At 35.0% G+C, this 12,653-nt stretch overlaps 1 protein-coding gene across 1 annotated transcript; it reads left to right on the forward strand.

Annotated features, from left to right (window-relative positions):
- The first annotated feature begins 3,002 nt into the window (after positions 1–3,002).
- Positions 3,003–7,672, forward strand: LOC108329224 (potassium transporter 4). The gene is made up of 9 exons (XM_017563343.2): positions 3,003–3,210; positions 3,643–3,883; positions 3,989–4,234; positions 4,378–4,428; positions 4,532–4,792; positions 4,973–5,025; positions 5,395–5,509; positions 5,599–5,853; positions 6,368–7,672. The coding sequence occupies exons 1-9, from the start codon at positions 3,166–3,168 to the stop codon at positions 7,453–7,455; spliced, it is 2,355 nt and encodes a 784-aa protein (XP_017418832.1). The 5' UTR covers positions 3,003–3,165; the 3' UTR covers positions 7,456–7,672.
- Positions 7,673–12,653: the final 4,981 nt, after the last annotated feature.

A 12,653-nucleotide genomic window follows, 5' to 3' on the forward strand; every position in this document is an offset into this window, starting at 1 on the left:
ACTAACATAAGCCATTTTTAGTTTTTTATCTATAAACAACCTTAAATTCACTACTAGAAAGGAAAACATATGCCATAAAAGTCTTTTTATATTGGTTAAAAAAGGCTTTTTATACCTAGTTTTAAACTTGTATAAAAGTAAGAGGTATAGAAAATTTTTGACTTTCTATACTAGTTTTGGAACCTGTATAGAAAGTTTAGTAATAGAGGAAAGGAATAAATTTGTATATGATCAAAACTTTTTATACCGGTTGGAACACTAACTGGTATAAAGAGTATGATTGTTTATACCGATTTTGACATTAACAAATATAAAATGTAGGTTTAAATCCTTTAGTTGCTCTTATTTTTGTGGGTTTTTCCCATTTTTGATCCTTTCTTTTTTTGGAATCTCCAATTGAGTCCTTAAAAGTGTTAATTTGAATCAATTGAACCCCTGCCGTTAAATTTACTTGACGGGGTTAAGTTTTTGCACAGGTGAGAGGTTTATGTGTCAATTTTTTAAAACGTGACATGTTGAGAGTTGAAACGTGGCATGGTTTAGGCCTTTATGCGTGGAATTTGGTAAAATGTAATAATATAATATTAGGGAATTCTGAAATGGGATTTAGGGTTCAATGAAATAGAATTTGGGATTAGAAATCTGAGAGGAGAAGGTTGCATCTCTATGTCTGTTTCAACTTGTCGAAAATATTTAGAGCCACGAACAAAAGTAGCTTCCGCTTCATTATTATAATTTTCTTCTATCAAGACAACACCAGGAATAGATATATTTTTAACTGAAGCAGCACAAATGTTCTGGTTGTAGCATTCCTCGTGCATCTCCTTGAAAACAGCCCACTGACTCCGATCAGGAAATTCTAGGATCCAATCCTTCCCTCCTTTCCACATCATAGCATGAGTGTAACGATTTGTTGATCCAGTCTGCAGAAATTGATGTGCTTGGTATGAATACCTTGTAATCCCTGCAAGTTTTACAGAAAGTTTCCACTCGTTATGATCAAACAATTCTAGTACAACTCGAGCACCGAATTTCTAATCCCAAATTGAATCTCAAATTCTATTTCATTGAACCCTAAATCCCATTTTAGAATTCCCTAATATTATATTATTACATTTTACCAAATTCCACGCATAAAGGCCTAAACCATGCCACGTTTCAACTCTCAGCATGCCACGCTTTAAAAAATTGACACATCAACCTTCCATCTGTGCAAAAACTTAACCCCATTAAGTAAATTTAACGGCAAGAGTTCAATTAATTCAAATTAGCACTTTTAAGAACTCAATTGGAAATTTCAAAAAAAAGAGATCAAAATAGGAAAAACCTACAAAAATAGAGATAACTAAAGAGTATAAATCTAAAATGTAACTATTATTTTTCAATACCAAATCTATATGCTACCATCCACGTACAAACTTACATAAAATTCAATCAAAAAACAGTTTCATAATATAGTCTATATATATATATATATATATATATATATATATATATATATGAAATAAAATAATCAACATACTTCCTATTATTTACCTATAAAATAATAAAAATAGTTTATTTTACGTCCAACCATACTTTTTTCTAGTAAAAAGGTATAAAATGCTATCCGATAATAATTTAAAATATTTATTAACATCTAATAATTATTATAAAACTGTATTAATAATCCTAAATTTATCCATTTAAATTTTTTCAAACATTTAAAAGCGATGCACTTCATTTTTTTAATAGAAATTAAATTATTCTTCAGGTTCTATTATTATTGTAAGTGTATGTTTAATTTGATATTTGGAGTTTCAGATTGATCGAATGAGAAGAATAAAAAGTAGTTATTTCACTCTATTCTAGACCAACTAAAACACCAATATAACACAACGTATCCTCTAAAATAACGTCACGAGCAGCGTCTAAGTCATTCATACCTACATACACACACATGCATTAAAACAAATCATAACACAAATCTCAGGACAAATTCATAGTCATTGTCAAATTCTTAAGAAAATAAAAATAAACTTAACTCTCTTACAAAGCAGTAATATGGTTGTAGGTTAATAGGTTTAGTTAAGAAAAAGACTAACCAATGTTTATTTCGTTGACTAACTTTATTTTTTTCGTTAAATTAACTTAACTACTTACATTGGGTTTGACTATTTTGCTGTGTCTTCTCACGTGCATTCAATGTAAAAGCCGTAGATGATCAAAGTTTATTCTATTAATTAACTCAGGCAAGGAAAAGAAAAAAAAAAGACAAGGTTATGGCATCATGAACTGGTACATGACAACCGACTTTCCTCGTTGAGGTTGACGCTGTAATTGATTGAAAAATAATTTAAATTTCACACAATTTTTATTATAAGACATATTTAAAAAAAATATTAATCTTTTTCTATAAATTGCTGGTATTATTCTGCTACTTGCAAAAGTCGGAGTTGAGATCACATTTTTATTTAAAGCTAAAACTGGAACATTATTGAATTTGAGTTCTAAACTAGATACTCATAACAGTAATGATCAGCAATAACATTTAATTATCAAATCAATGTAAAAATATGTTAGTTAAATTATTTATTACAAAGTGCAATTATTTTCAAACCATTATCTAAAAAAGACAAAAGCACAGTTATGTTTATAGTAAAAGAATAACTTCATTTAGAATAAAATAAATAATAACTAAGTCGCATTATTTACATATTTAAAAGTTAAAATAAAAATAATCGTAATACAATATTTTAAAACGTGTCAGGGGCAGTGGGCCCAACCTATGAGATCACATAAGAAAAAAATAAAAATAAAAACAAGAACCATTTAAACTTGTAGGAGAGCTAGGTGGGGGTGTCAGTGCCATAACAGAGCAACCATGTAAGAAGCACGCGCAGGAGTATCGCGTGAAGTAAACGTGTGCTGGATGAGGAAGGTGGAAATGACTGTGAAATTGTTTTCTTTTAATTAATTCAACGATTGGTTCCACTTGGGTTCGTTCAGTGTCTCACGCATTTCACTTCATTATTTATTAATTACACGAATCAACGAAACAGAACCCGAATTGAAATGCTGCTGTTGAACTTAACTCACTCGTGACTCCTGTGAAGAGTGAAAAACCATATCGTCTACGGTTTCTTTTCGTTTCGCTCACAGCTTCACCTTCTCTCTCTGTAGAGAATGGAACCGGAATCCGGAACTTCCGCTTCTCGGAATCCTTCTCAGGTAAGGGTACTTTTTTCCGTAACTCTTTTGCGGTGTTTTAGATTTATCAAAAGCTAGCGAACTGTAAATAGAGTTTGAAGTTCTTGCCGTAATTCCATTCTCCTTGTTTTGCTTTAGTTTTAATTGATTTTAATTCAATCACTGTCTGTCTTTGCTGCATAAGCGTGTTTAAACTCTCCTCTTTCGTAGCTTGAACAATTCCTTGATGTGTTTAATTGATGTAATTTTGCAAAAGTGTTCGTTGAATTCGTGTCAGACTCGAGTTCTTTTGTTTTTCATTTTAACAGTTTTTGTTTAATAGGTATTTTTATTGAATTTTATTTTTTTCTTAGTGCTTTTCGATTATATAGGTCACTGGTTCGTTTTTCGAGTTTTCTGCTTACTTGAATTAGGAGGTGTTCATATTCGAATTATCTATTTGGTGTTTTGAAGTTGTCTTGGGTGAATCTCTCTCGGAATCTAATATTAGCATATCAAAGCTTTGGTGTGGTGTACGGGGATCTGAGCACTTCACCTCTCTATGTGTTCACGAGCGCGTTCAGGGGAAAGTTACTGGATCACCATGATGAAGAAACAATATTTGGCACTTTTTCGTTGATTTTTTGGACCCTTACTCTGATTCCGTTGCTTAAATATGTATTCATCTTATTGAGTGCTGATGACAACGGGGAAGGTATTGTGCTGATGACTTTTTTTTTTCTGTTTTACATTTTTTTTTCTTGTGGAAAAGGTTATGAACTTTATGAGTGTGATCTGAGTATGATACATCTGTTATCAGGTGGAACATTTGCTCTTTATTCTCTGCTCTGCAGACATGCCAAGTTTAACTTACTCCCCAATCAACAAGCAGCTGATGAGGAGCTATCATCCTATAAATATGGCCCATCTTCACAGGCTGCAGCCTCTTCTCCATTGAAGAGGTTTCTAGAGAAACATAAAAGGTTAAGAACAGCCCTGCTTGTTGTGGTACTGTTTGGTGCTTGCATGGTCATTGGTGATGGTGTGCTTACTCCAGCAATTTCAGGTAAGGCGCCTATGTTATTAATTTTTATTAGTATAATACTTTGGTAGAAATTGCCCTTGGTTTGTGAGGGCACAACTCGTTTTTGTTTGTTTATTTACATGAAGATATTAACAAGAAGCTAACCCCTGATTCTTCCTCTGCAGTTCTAGCATCTGTATCAGGATTAAAAGTGACAGAAAAGAAATTAACAGATGGTGAGGAAAATCTCATTTGTTATTTTTTTGCTGTTCTTATCGTTGCCTTTCTAATGTTAAGGGCATAAATATTATATTAATAGAAATTTCATGTTGTTTGCAGGTGAACTTGTCCTGCTTGCCTGTGTCATATTGGTTGGACTGTTTGCTCTCCAACATTGTGGCACGCATAAAGTAGCATTTATGTTTGCTCCAATTGTAATCATCTGGCTTGTATCAATATTTTCTGTTGGGCTGTATAATACAATTCATTGGAATCCACAAATAGTCCGTGCTATATCACCATATTATATCATAAAGTTTTTTAGCAAGACTGGTAAAGAAGGTTGGGTTTCTCTTGGAGGGATACTTCTCTGTATCACTGGTATGCTAGTTCTTGATAACTTCCATGTAAATTTATTGTGATGTTATGCTGGTTATTCTATACTTCTGTTCCAACTTTACAAATTTAGTTGAGCTTTTAATTTACTAGACGCTGAGACTTTTAAAACTCAGATGCTAGAGTTCGTTAATTGCTTACCTTATTCTTTTGCCCCCTCTCCAGGAACTGAAGCTATGTATGCAGATCTTGGTCATTTCACTGCTTCGTCAATAAGGGTAAACTTTTAGTTTGACTGAGTTTCAAGAATCTGTCACAGAATATTAGGATTTATTTTTGTTTTTGGTGTCGAAATATGTTAGTATTGTTTGAATGAGCCTGCTTTTGTTGTAATACTCAATCAGGAGTATTTAGTTAGTGTTTTGTACCATCATATGATTACAGACAGCACGACACAATTGCCCGGTGTTATTTCTCTTTTCACTGCAATTTCAGTTTTCAACATCAAATTGATCTCAGTTTCATAATTAATACTGTTTTTCAGGAAAGAATAATTGCATACTGTACATTTGCAATACTGGTAATATATCATGGAAATTTTTTGGTGTACCAGTGAGAAATTTCTTAGTATTTGTTTCCTTGTGCAGCTTGCATTTGCGTTTGTTATATACCCATGTTTGGTAGTACAGTACATGGGCCAAGCTGCTTTCCTGTCTAAAAACCTCAACTCTGTTGATAACAGTTTTTATGACTCGATACCTGGTTAGTTGAACTTTCACACTGACTTGTTGAAATCAACAACAGTGCTTTTAAATTAAAACAATTTGTTAATGATTTTGGTTGTCCTGCAGAACCTGTATTTTGGCCTGTTTTTGTTATTGCCACCCTTGCTGCAATTGTTGGGAGTCAAGCTGTTATAACTGCAACTTTCTCAATCATCAAGCAGTGTCATGCACTTGGCTGCTTTCCCCGAGTTAAAGTTGTACACACCTCAAAACATATATATGGACAGATCTATATCCCAGAAATCAATTGGATACTTATGATCTTAACTCTTGCTATAACCATTGGATTTCAGGACACAACCATAATTGGAAATGCATATGGTAATTTATTCCGACACAAGTCTCTCTCTCTCTCTCTCTATCCACACTCACAGAAACACAGCCATTTGTGTCGTTACACTGTATTTCTTTTCAATGCTAATCATATATCAAAATTGGCATCGTTAGAAACATTCTGATGTTGCGCTCTTCTGTCAATTGGTTGTACACTGCTTAAGTGAAACTATTGACCCCAATTATGAAATTGAATTTATAATTCCAACTGATCAAAAGCCAAAATAGATACTTCATATGCACAGTTATTAGCTTATGCTTGTGAAACCACTGTATGAGGAAATAAAAAATCTTTTTCAATATAGAATATCTTAACGGATAGATACTACCCTCATGTAAAGTAAACAGAAAGGTAGCATCCATTGCCCTTAGTATTCACCTGATCATGTCTTCTACTTTGTTCATGTATTGCATGCTTGGCAAATTCAGATTTTGTTCACATCAGACCTTGTGTTTTATTTGTTATGTGGAAGTTAATTGTTTTCTGGTATTTGATTTACAGGACTTGCTTGTATGACAGTTATGTTTGTAACTACATTTCTGATGACACTAGTCGCAATCTTTGTCTGGCAGAAAAATGTATTCATTGCTATAGCATTTCTTTTATTCTTTTGGGTGATAGAGGGAGTATATTTATCAGCAGCATTCATCAAAGTGCCTCAGGGAGGATGGGTTCCTCTTGTCTTATCGTTCTTCTTCATGGCTGTTATGTACGTGTGGCATTATGGAACTCGTCGGAAGTACAGCTATGATCTGCACAACAAAGTTTCATTGAAATGGTTACTGGGCTTGGGTCCGAGCCTTGGCATTGTTCGTGTCCCAGGGATTGGTCTCATCTACACTGAACTAGCTACCGGAATACCTGCTATATTTTCCCATTTTGTAACAAACCTTCCTGCATTTCACAGGGTGCTAGTTTTTGTTTGTGTAAAATCAGTTCCTGTTCCATATGTTTCACCTGAAGAACGTTTCCTTATCGGGCGAGTTTGTCCCAGACCATATCGAATGTATAGGTGTATTGTCAGATATGGTTACAAGGACATTCAAAGGGATGATGGAGATTTTGAGAATCATCTTATACAGAGTATAGCAGAATTTATCCAAATGGAAGCAGTGGAACCCCAGTTTTCAAGTTCTGAAGCTTCTTCACTTGATGGGAGGATGGCTGTTATAAGTTCTAGAAACTTAGAATATGCTTCAAGTTTAATTGTTTCAGAGCAAGAGGATATTGGCGTGGACATATCCATCCCTAGCAGCAGATCTGTAACCCTAAGAAGTTTGCAATCGGTCTATGATGATGAAAGCCCACAAGTTAGAAGGCGACGAGTAAGATTTCAGCTACCAGAAAATCCTGGCATGAATCCAGATGTCAAGGAAGAGCTTTTGGATTTAATTCAAGCCAAGGACGCTGGGGTTGCATATATCATGGGGCACTCGTATGTGAAGGCAAGGAAATCATCCTCATTCCTGAAAAAACTTGTGATTGATATTGGCTACTCATTTCTGCGGAAGAATTGCAGGGGTCCAGCTGTAGCTCTTAACATTCCTCACATTAGTCTTATCGAAGTTGGAATGATATATTATGTGTAGTATTTTAGGTCTTTGATGAAATTTACACTTGATCCTAGTTGATCCATAGGTTCTATATTCCTTGTAGGTAATTAATTGTGGCCCTACTCATGGAAAAATGTATCAGAGCGTCTTTTTGGCTACGTGTTTATATTTGCTTTTGCGTCTCTCCCAATGTAATTAAATAGTTGCAATAAGGTATAAGAATTTTATTTAGGAATCAGAATATTTAAATGCCTTTCTTGCGCGTCCTTTTGTTTAGTCCGATTTTCGTTTTGTGCGTGCGCAAAAGCAAAGTGAATGGTGGGTGTACACGCAAATTTTGTTAGAAGGGTATTATGCGCCAACAAACCACCTACCTAGATTTTTAGATAGGCCGATAGGATGACGACTGCTTTTGAGCAAGACTATACCCCCTTTAAACGCACGCTATGGTTGAACTTATCGGTCATCATCGTGGCGATGCTGCAAGGTTTCAATATAGTGTTCGGTGAACCTCATTGATTGTTCTCACCCTATGTTCGTCTCAAGTTCTCTCTCTCTCCTCTCTTTTTTTGTTCCTTTTGAAACCATGTTCAGCGTTGGTAATCTTTATCTTCCTTTCTGAAGTTTTTACAATGACTTTAACATCTACCAACCCTTTTCTGGGACACCAACAGTTACTTCAAAAAAAGTAATGATAAAAGCTGCTTCTCTTGGTCTACATATGGTGAGCTTTGGTTCATTAATCAAGGTTTTCATGATCATTTGGAAGATGGTGGTAAATGATGACATAAGAGTCAAGTATTCGAGGATTCCAAGTTCTAAAGCCTCTCGAAGTGTTACGGAGCTCTTTGTATATTTAAATCAATTAAAGTGATAAATTAATCGACCAAAAACACTTAAATCTCAAAGCTGTAACTTATGGCTTTGTTCTAATTAATTAAAATGAATTTATGATTGATTAAAATCAGTTTCGTGTTATTTTATTATGTAAAGTATATACTTTTGGTCAATTATTAACCCAACGGTCAATACCAAGTTTAGAGAAAATTTATGTAAAAATTGGATAGTCATTGTGCCATAACAAGGAACGGTTAAAACTAAGTTCATTAATACAAACTATTCTTGTTAAAGGTTTAATCACGATTTGACATGCTTGAACCCTTATTAGATCGATTCTAATCAAAAGGTCATCACAAAATTATAACAGAGGTTCAACGTAAGGTGATATATTATGTATTAATTACGCATTTATTGTCCTTACTATCTAAACCAAACTGATTTTGACATTAGAGGACCATTAGCAGGTATACCCCGACCGATGTTGATGACCAGGATTTGGATTTGAAAATTAGAAGTGAAAAATCATCCGTTGAAGAGGATACTTGACCTCATATACCCAGAACATTTTGGCATCCACGTGGGGTCGATCGAACAGTCTACTAATTCTATAGTGACTACAAGGAACATGATGAGCAATGTTGTTATAGAAGAAGCATTTGAAAACCAACCGAATATTGTGGAGATGATGGGGAATTTGTAAAAACAAATAGATGAAATGCAATGTAAGTATGAGGAAGAGTTAAAGGCTCTACGTGCTAAAAATGCAATGTAAGTATCAGGTTCTCATTGTCACTGATTTTAGCTGCTTCATCATCTGAATCACCACTTTTAGTAATGTTACTTTTCATTGCAATATTCTTTTTGTTTCTTTTCATGAATTTCTTGCTCATTCAACCTGTTCATTTCAATTTCATCATCCCTTAGCTTATCAAAAAGTGAGGCAGTGATCATAGTAGAAAGATTTTTGGACTCATAGATTCTTATGACTTTAAGCTCGCAACTTCTATCAAGACACTTTAGCACTTTGATGTTTAATTCTTCCTCGTCAAACTCTTTCCCTAATCCAATGAGATTATTTATAATATGTATAAATTTCTTTTGTACATCTGCAATGGTTTCTCCTTGCTGCATTCTAAACAACTTATACTCTTGAATTAGCATGTGGTTTCTTGTCCTCTTCACATCATTGGTTCCTTCATGTATAACTTCAAGCACATCTCACATGTCCTTTGTGCAACTGCAATAGGATGCCCAAAAGAATTCATCAAAGTTGAGTACAAATGTGATATGTTTTTAGCAACACAATCATATTGAGATTCTTCTTTTCATCTTCTATCTACAAGCTCCATGGTTTATGAACATGCTTATTATCAACAATATGTTTAGGAATTAATAGTTCATTCATGATAGCATCCTAAATTCTTAATTAGGTCAATTGAATCCACAAATACTTTCATATGTACTTTCTAAATTTAGTAATTGACACCACTAAACATAGGAGGCTTATGAATATAAGCACCTTCCGCAAAAGGAAGTTTATTTTCGACTAGGTAAAAAGTTCAAAAATACAAAATTATAAAGTGTAAAATTTATAATGCAAACACAAAATGATGTAAACACATCTAGGAAGCTTGGTGGAGATCCATCTAGGGAACTACAACTTTAGTCAAGGCTAGGTGAATGGAAGAAGAAGAAGGACTTCAAGGACTTATACTCTTATGGAAGATGGTGTTTTCAAGCTTGTTCTTTCCTTCTCTTGAGTCTTGTAAATATTTACATAAGTCTTTTCGTTGGGCCTTGTATTTTTGCCAAATTCTCATGTCATTTAGACTTGTTTTTGGCCATTTCTTTGGATTTTCTTCCTAAATAATCAATTATTTCATCAGATAATTGATTATTCCAAAGAGTTTTCAGACGAAGATGAAATGTTTACTGAAATAATTGATTATCAAGTGAAATAATCGATTATTCCAATTAGTTTTCGACAACATACTAGTTTTGAGCCTTTTTGGACTTACCTCTTGAGTGTGATGCGATCTGACATGTTTTGGGCTTGCTTGAGCCTTAAGGAACCTTCTAAAACTTGGTTTAAATGATGAGACTACCATACATTGCATCTACTCTTGAAGAAGGTTCAAGAAGCTTTCTAGTTCAAAATATATTTGTTGATTCAATGTATTCTACTTTCAAATGGGTTCATTCCTCCATCCTATGACCTAACCTTGTAATGGGAAGCTTGAAATGAATAATAGAGAAAACTTCTGCCCATTTACAGTCTCCCTTTGTTTAGGCTCATTAGGATAATCATCTTCTTGACTTCTCCTAACATTTGCTTGAAGGTGTTATAATATATTATTATATTGCAAAAGATGAGAACTTGCAAAAGATGAGAACGTTGTTGCAACGTTCCAGTGGCAACGTTAATTTTGCAAACGTTGAGAGCAACGTCTTTGGCCAACCAACGGTACTGCAACGTTTTTTTTAACGGTTTGATTTTTGCCACCTATAAATAAAACCTTTGCTCATTTCCAGATTCATGCATTTTTATGATCATCAAATTCAATCTTCTCATTCTCTCATTTTCTTTCCTAAAACTATCCTGGGTATATACTTATAGAGTTCTTGCTAGTTCTGAGATCCTCAGAGATATTCTGGGAAGTTCCTGTTGTATCCTGGGGGACTTGCGCAATACACCGCGGATAAGTCCTTAAGGACAGTGACTCTACACGCCTCAGGAAATCTTGTTCGTGACTCTATCAGCCTAACTTGACAACAATCTTAAGGACTTAAGGCTGACAACAACAACAACTCAATCCCGGAGACTCAGAATATTGCTTCCGGAACCCAGACGGTCTTCGCAAAATCTCTTCCGGACGTGTCAAAAATCGAGATTTTCTCTGGACAGAACTTCCGACGCTGGCAAGAACGCGTTTCCACCCTTTTAGACATGTATGGAGTTGTTGCTGCTATTTCATCTCCGAAGCCCGACTCCACTGTTCCTTCAAACTCAAAACTAGTTGAAGAGTGGACTTACGCGAACAAGGTATGCCGACACACTTTGCTTAGTGCGCTTTCTAATGATTTGTTCGATGTGTATTGTTCCTACAAGGAAGCGAAAGACATTTGGGATTCGTTGATTCTCAAATATACTGCCGAAGATGTCGTCAGACAAAGGTTCGTTATAGGAAATTACTACCGCTGGGAGATGATTGAAGATAAGGATATGAAGTCGCAAATCAATGAGTACCACAAGTTGCTCGAAGATATCAAAGCGGAGAACATCCTTCTACCAGATGAATTTGTTTCGGAACTGCTGATCGAGAAACTGCCGCCTTCTTGGACTGATTACAAGCAACAACTGAAACACAGACACAAGCAGATGCCACTCTCAGAGCTCATCACTCACATAATTGTTGAAGATACCAACAGGAAAGAATGTGCCGCTGCAAGAGCCAAAACCTTGTCTGCAAAAGCAAATGTGGTAGAGGATAGACCTGCTCCCAAAAGGTACGAACACAAACCTGATCACAATAGGAAAAACCATTTTCGAAAATCCCGTCCAAATGGATTTAACCCCACCTTTAAGAAGAAAGGAAATTGCTTTGTGTGTGGAAAACCGGGACATCATGCACCACAGTGCAGGCGCAGAGCAAGAAACGACAATCCTCCTAAGGCCAATATAGCCGAAGGAGATGACATTATAGCTGCGGTCGTTTCACAAGCAAATTTGATGTCCAATGTGAGTAATTGGGTGGTAGACTCTGGGGCTACCAGGCATATCTGTGCAAACAGAAGTGCCTTTACCTCTTACATCAGTGTAAGAGAAGGAGAAGAACAAGTTTATCTCGGTGATTCCAGGACAACTCCTGTCCTAGGAAAAGGAAAGGTTCTTCTTAAACTCACATCTGGGAAGACTCTGGCCTTGAATGATGTCCTGCATGTTCCTTCTATCAGAGTTAATTTAATCTCGGTATCAATACTGGGAAAAGCTGGGGTTAAAGTGTCATTTGAGTCTGACAAGATCATTATGACAAAGAATAATGTTTTTGTGGGGAAAGGATATTGTGATCAAGGTCTCTTTGTACTTAACATTTCTGAAATTATGAATGAATCAACTTCTTCTGCTTATATTGTTGACTCGTATGATATATGGCATGCTAGATTAGGACATGTAAATTCTTTGTATGTCTTAAAATTACAACGATTAGGATTAATAAATATGCATGATAAACAGAGTAGTAAATGTGATATATGTGTAGAATCTAAAATGACTAAGAAAACATGTTATACCGTAGAACGTCAAACTGAACTCTTAGGATTAATTCATACTGATCTAGCTGATTTGAAACAAACCATGTCTAGAGGAGGTAAAAATTATTTTGTGACCTTTATAG

Source organism: Vigna angularis, chromosome 2 (genome assembly GCF_016808095.1).
Source record: "Vigna angularis cultivar LongXiaoDou No.4 chromosome 2, ASM1680809v1, whole genome shotgun sequence".
NCBI lineage: Eukaryota > Viridiplantae > Streptophyta > Magnoliopsida > Fabales > Fabaceae > Vigna > Vigna angularis.

Excerpts from the sequence above, each read along its gene's own strand:
- LOC108329224 (XM_017563343.2), top strand. The coding sequence starts at position 3,166 with ATGGAACCGGAATCCGGAACTTCCGCTTCTCGGAATCCTTCTCAG. Across the intron at positions 3,884-3,988 it reads TGCTGATGACAACGGGGAAG|GTGGAACATTTGCTCTTTAT; the intron begins GTATTGTGCTGA and ends ATCTGTTATCAG. Across the intron at positions 4,235-4,377 it reads GCTTACTCCAGCAATTTCAG|TTCTAGCATCTGTATCAGGA; the intron begins GTAAGGCGCCTA and ends CTTCCTCTGCAG.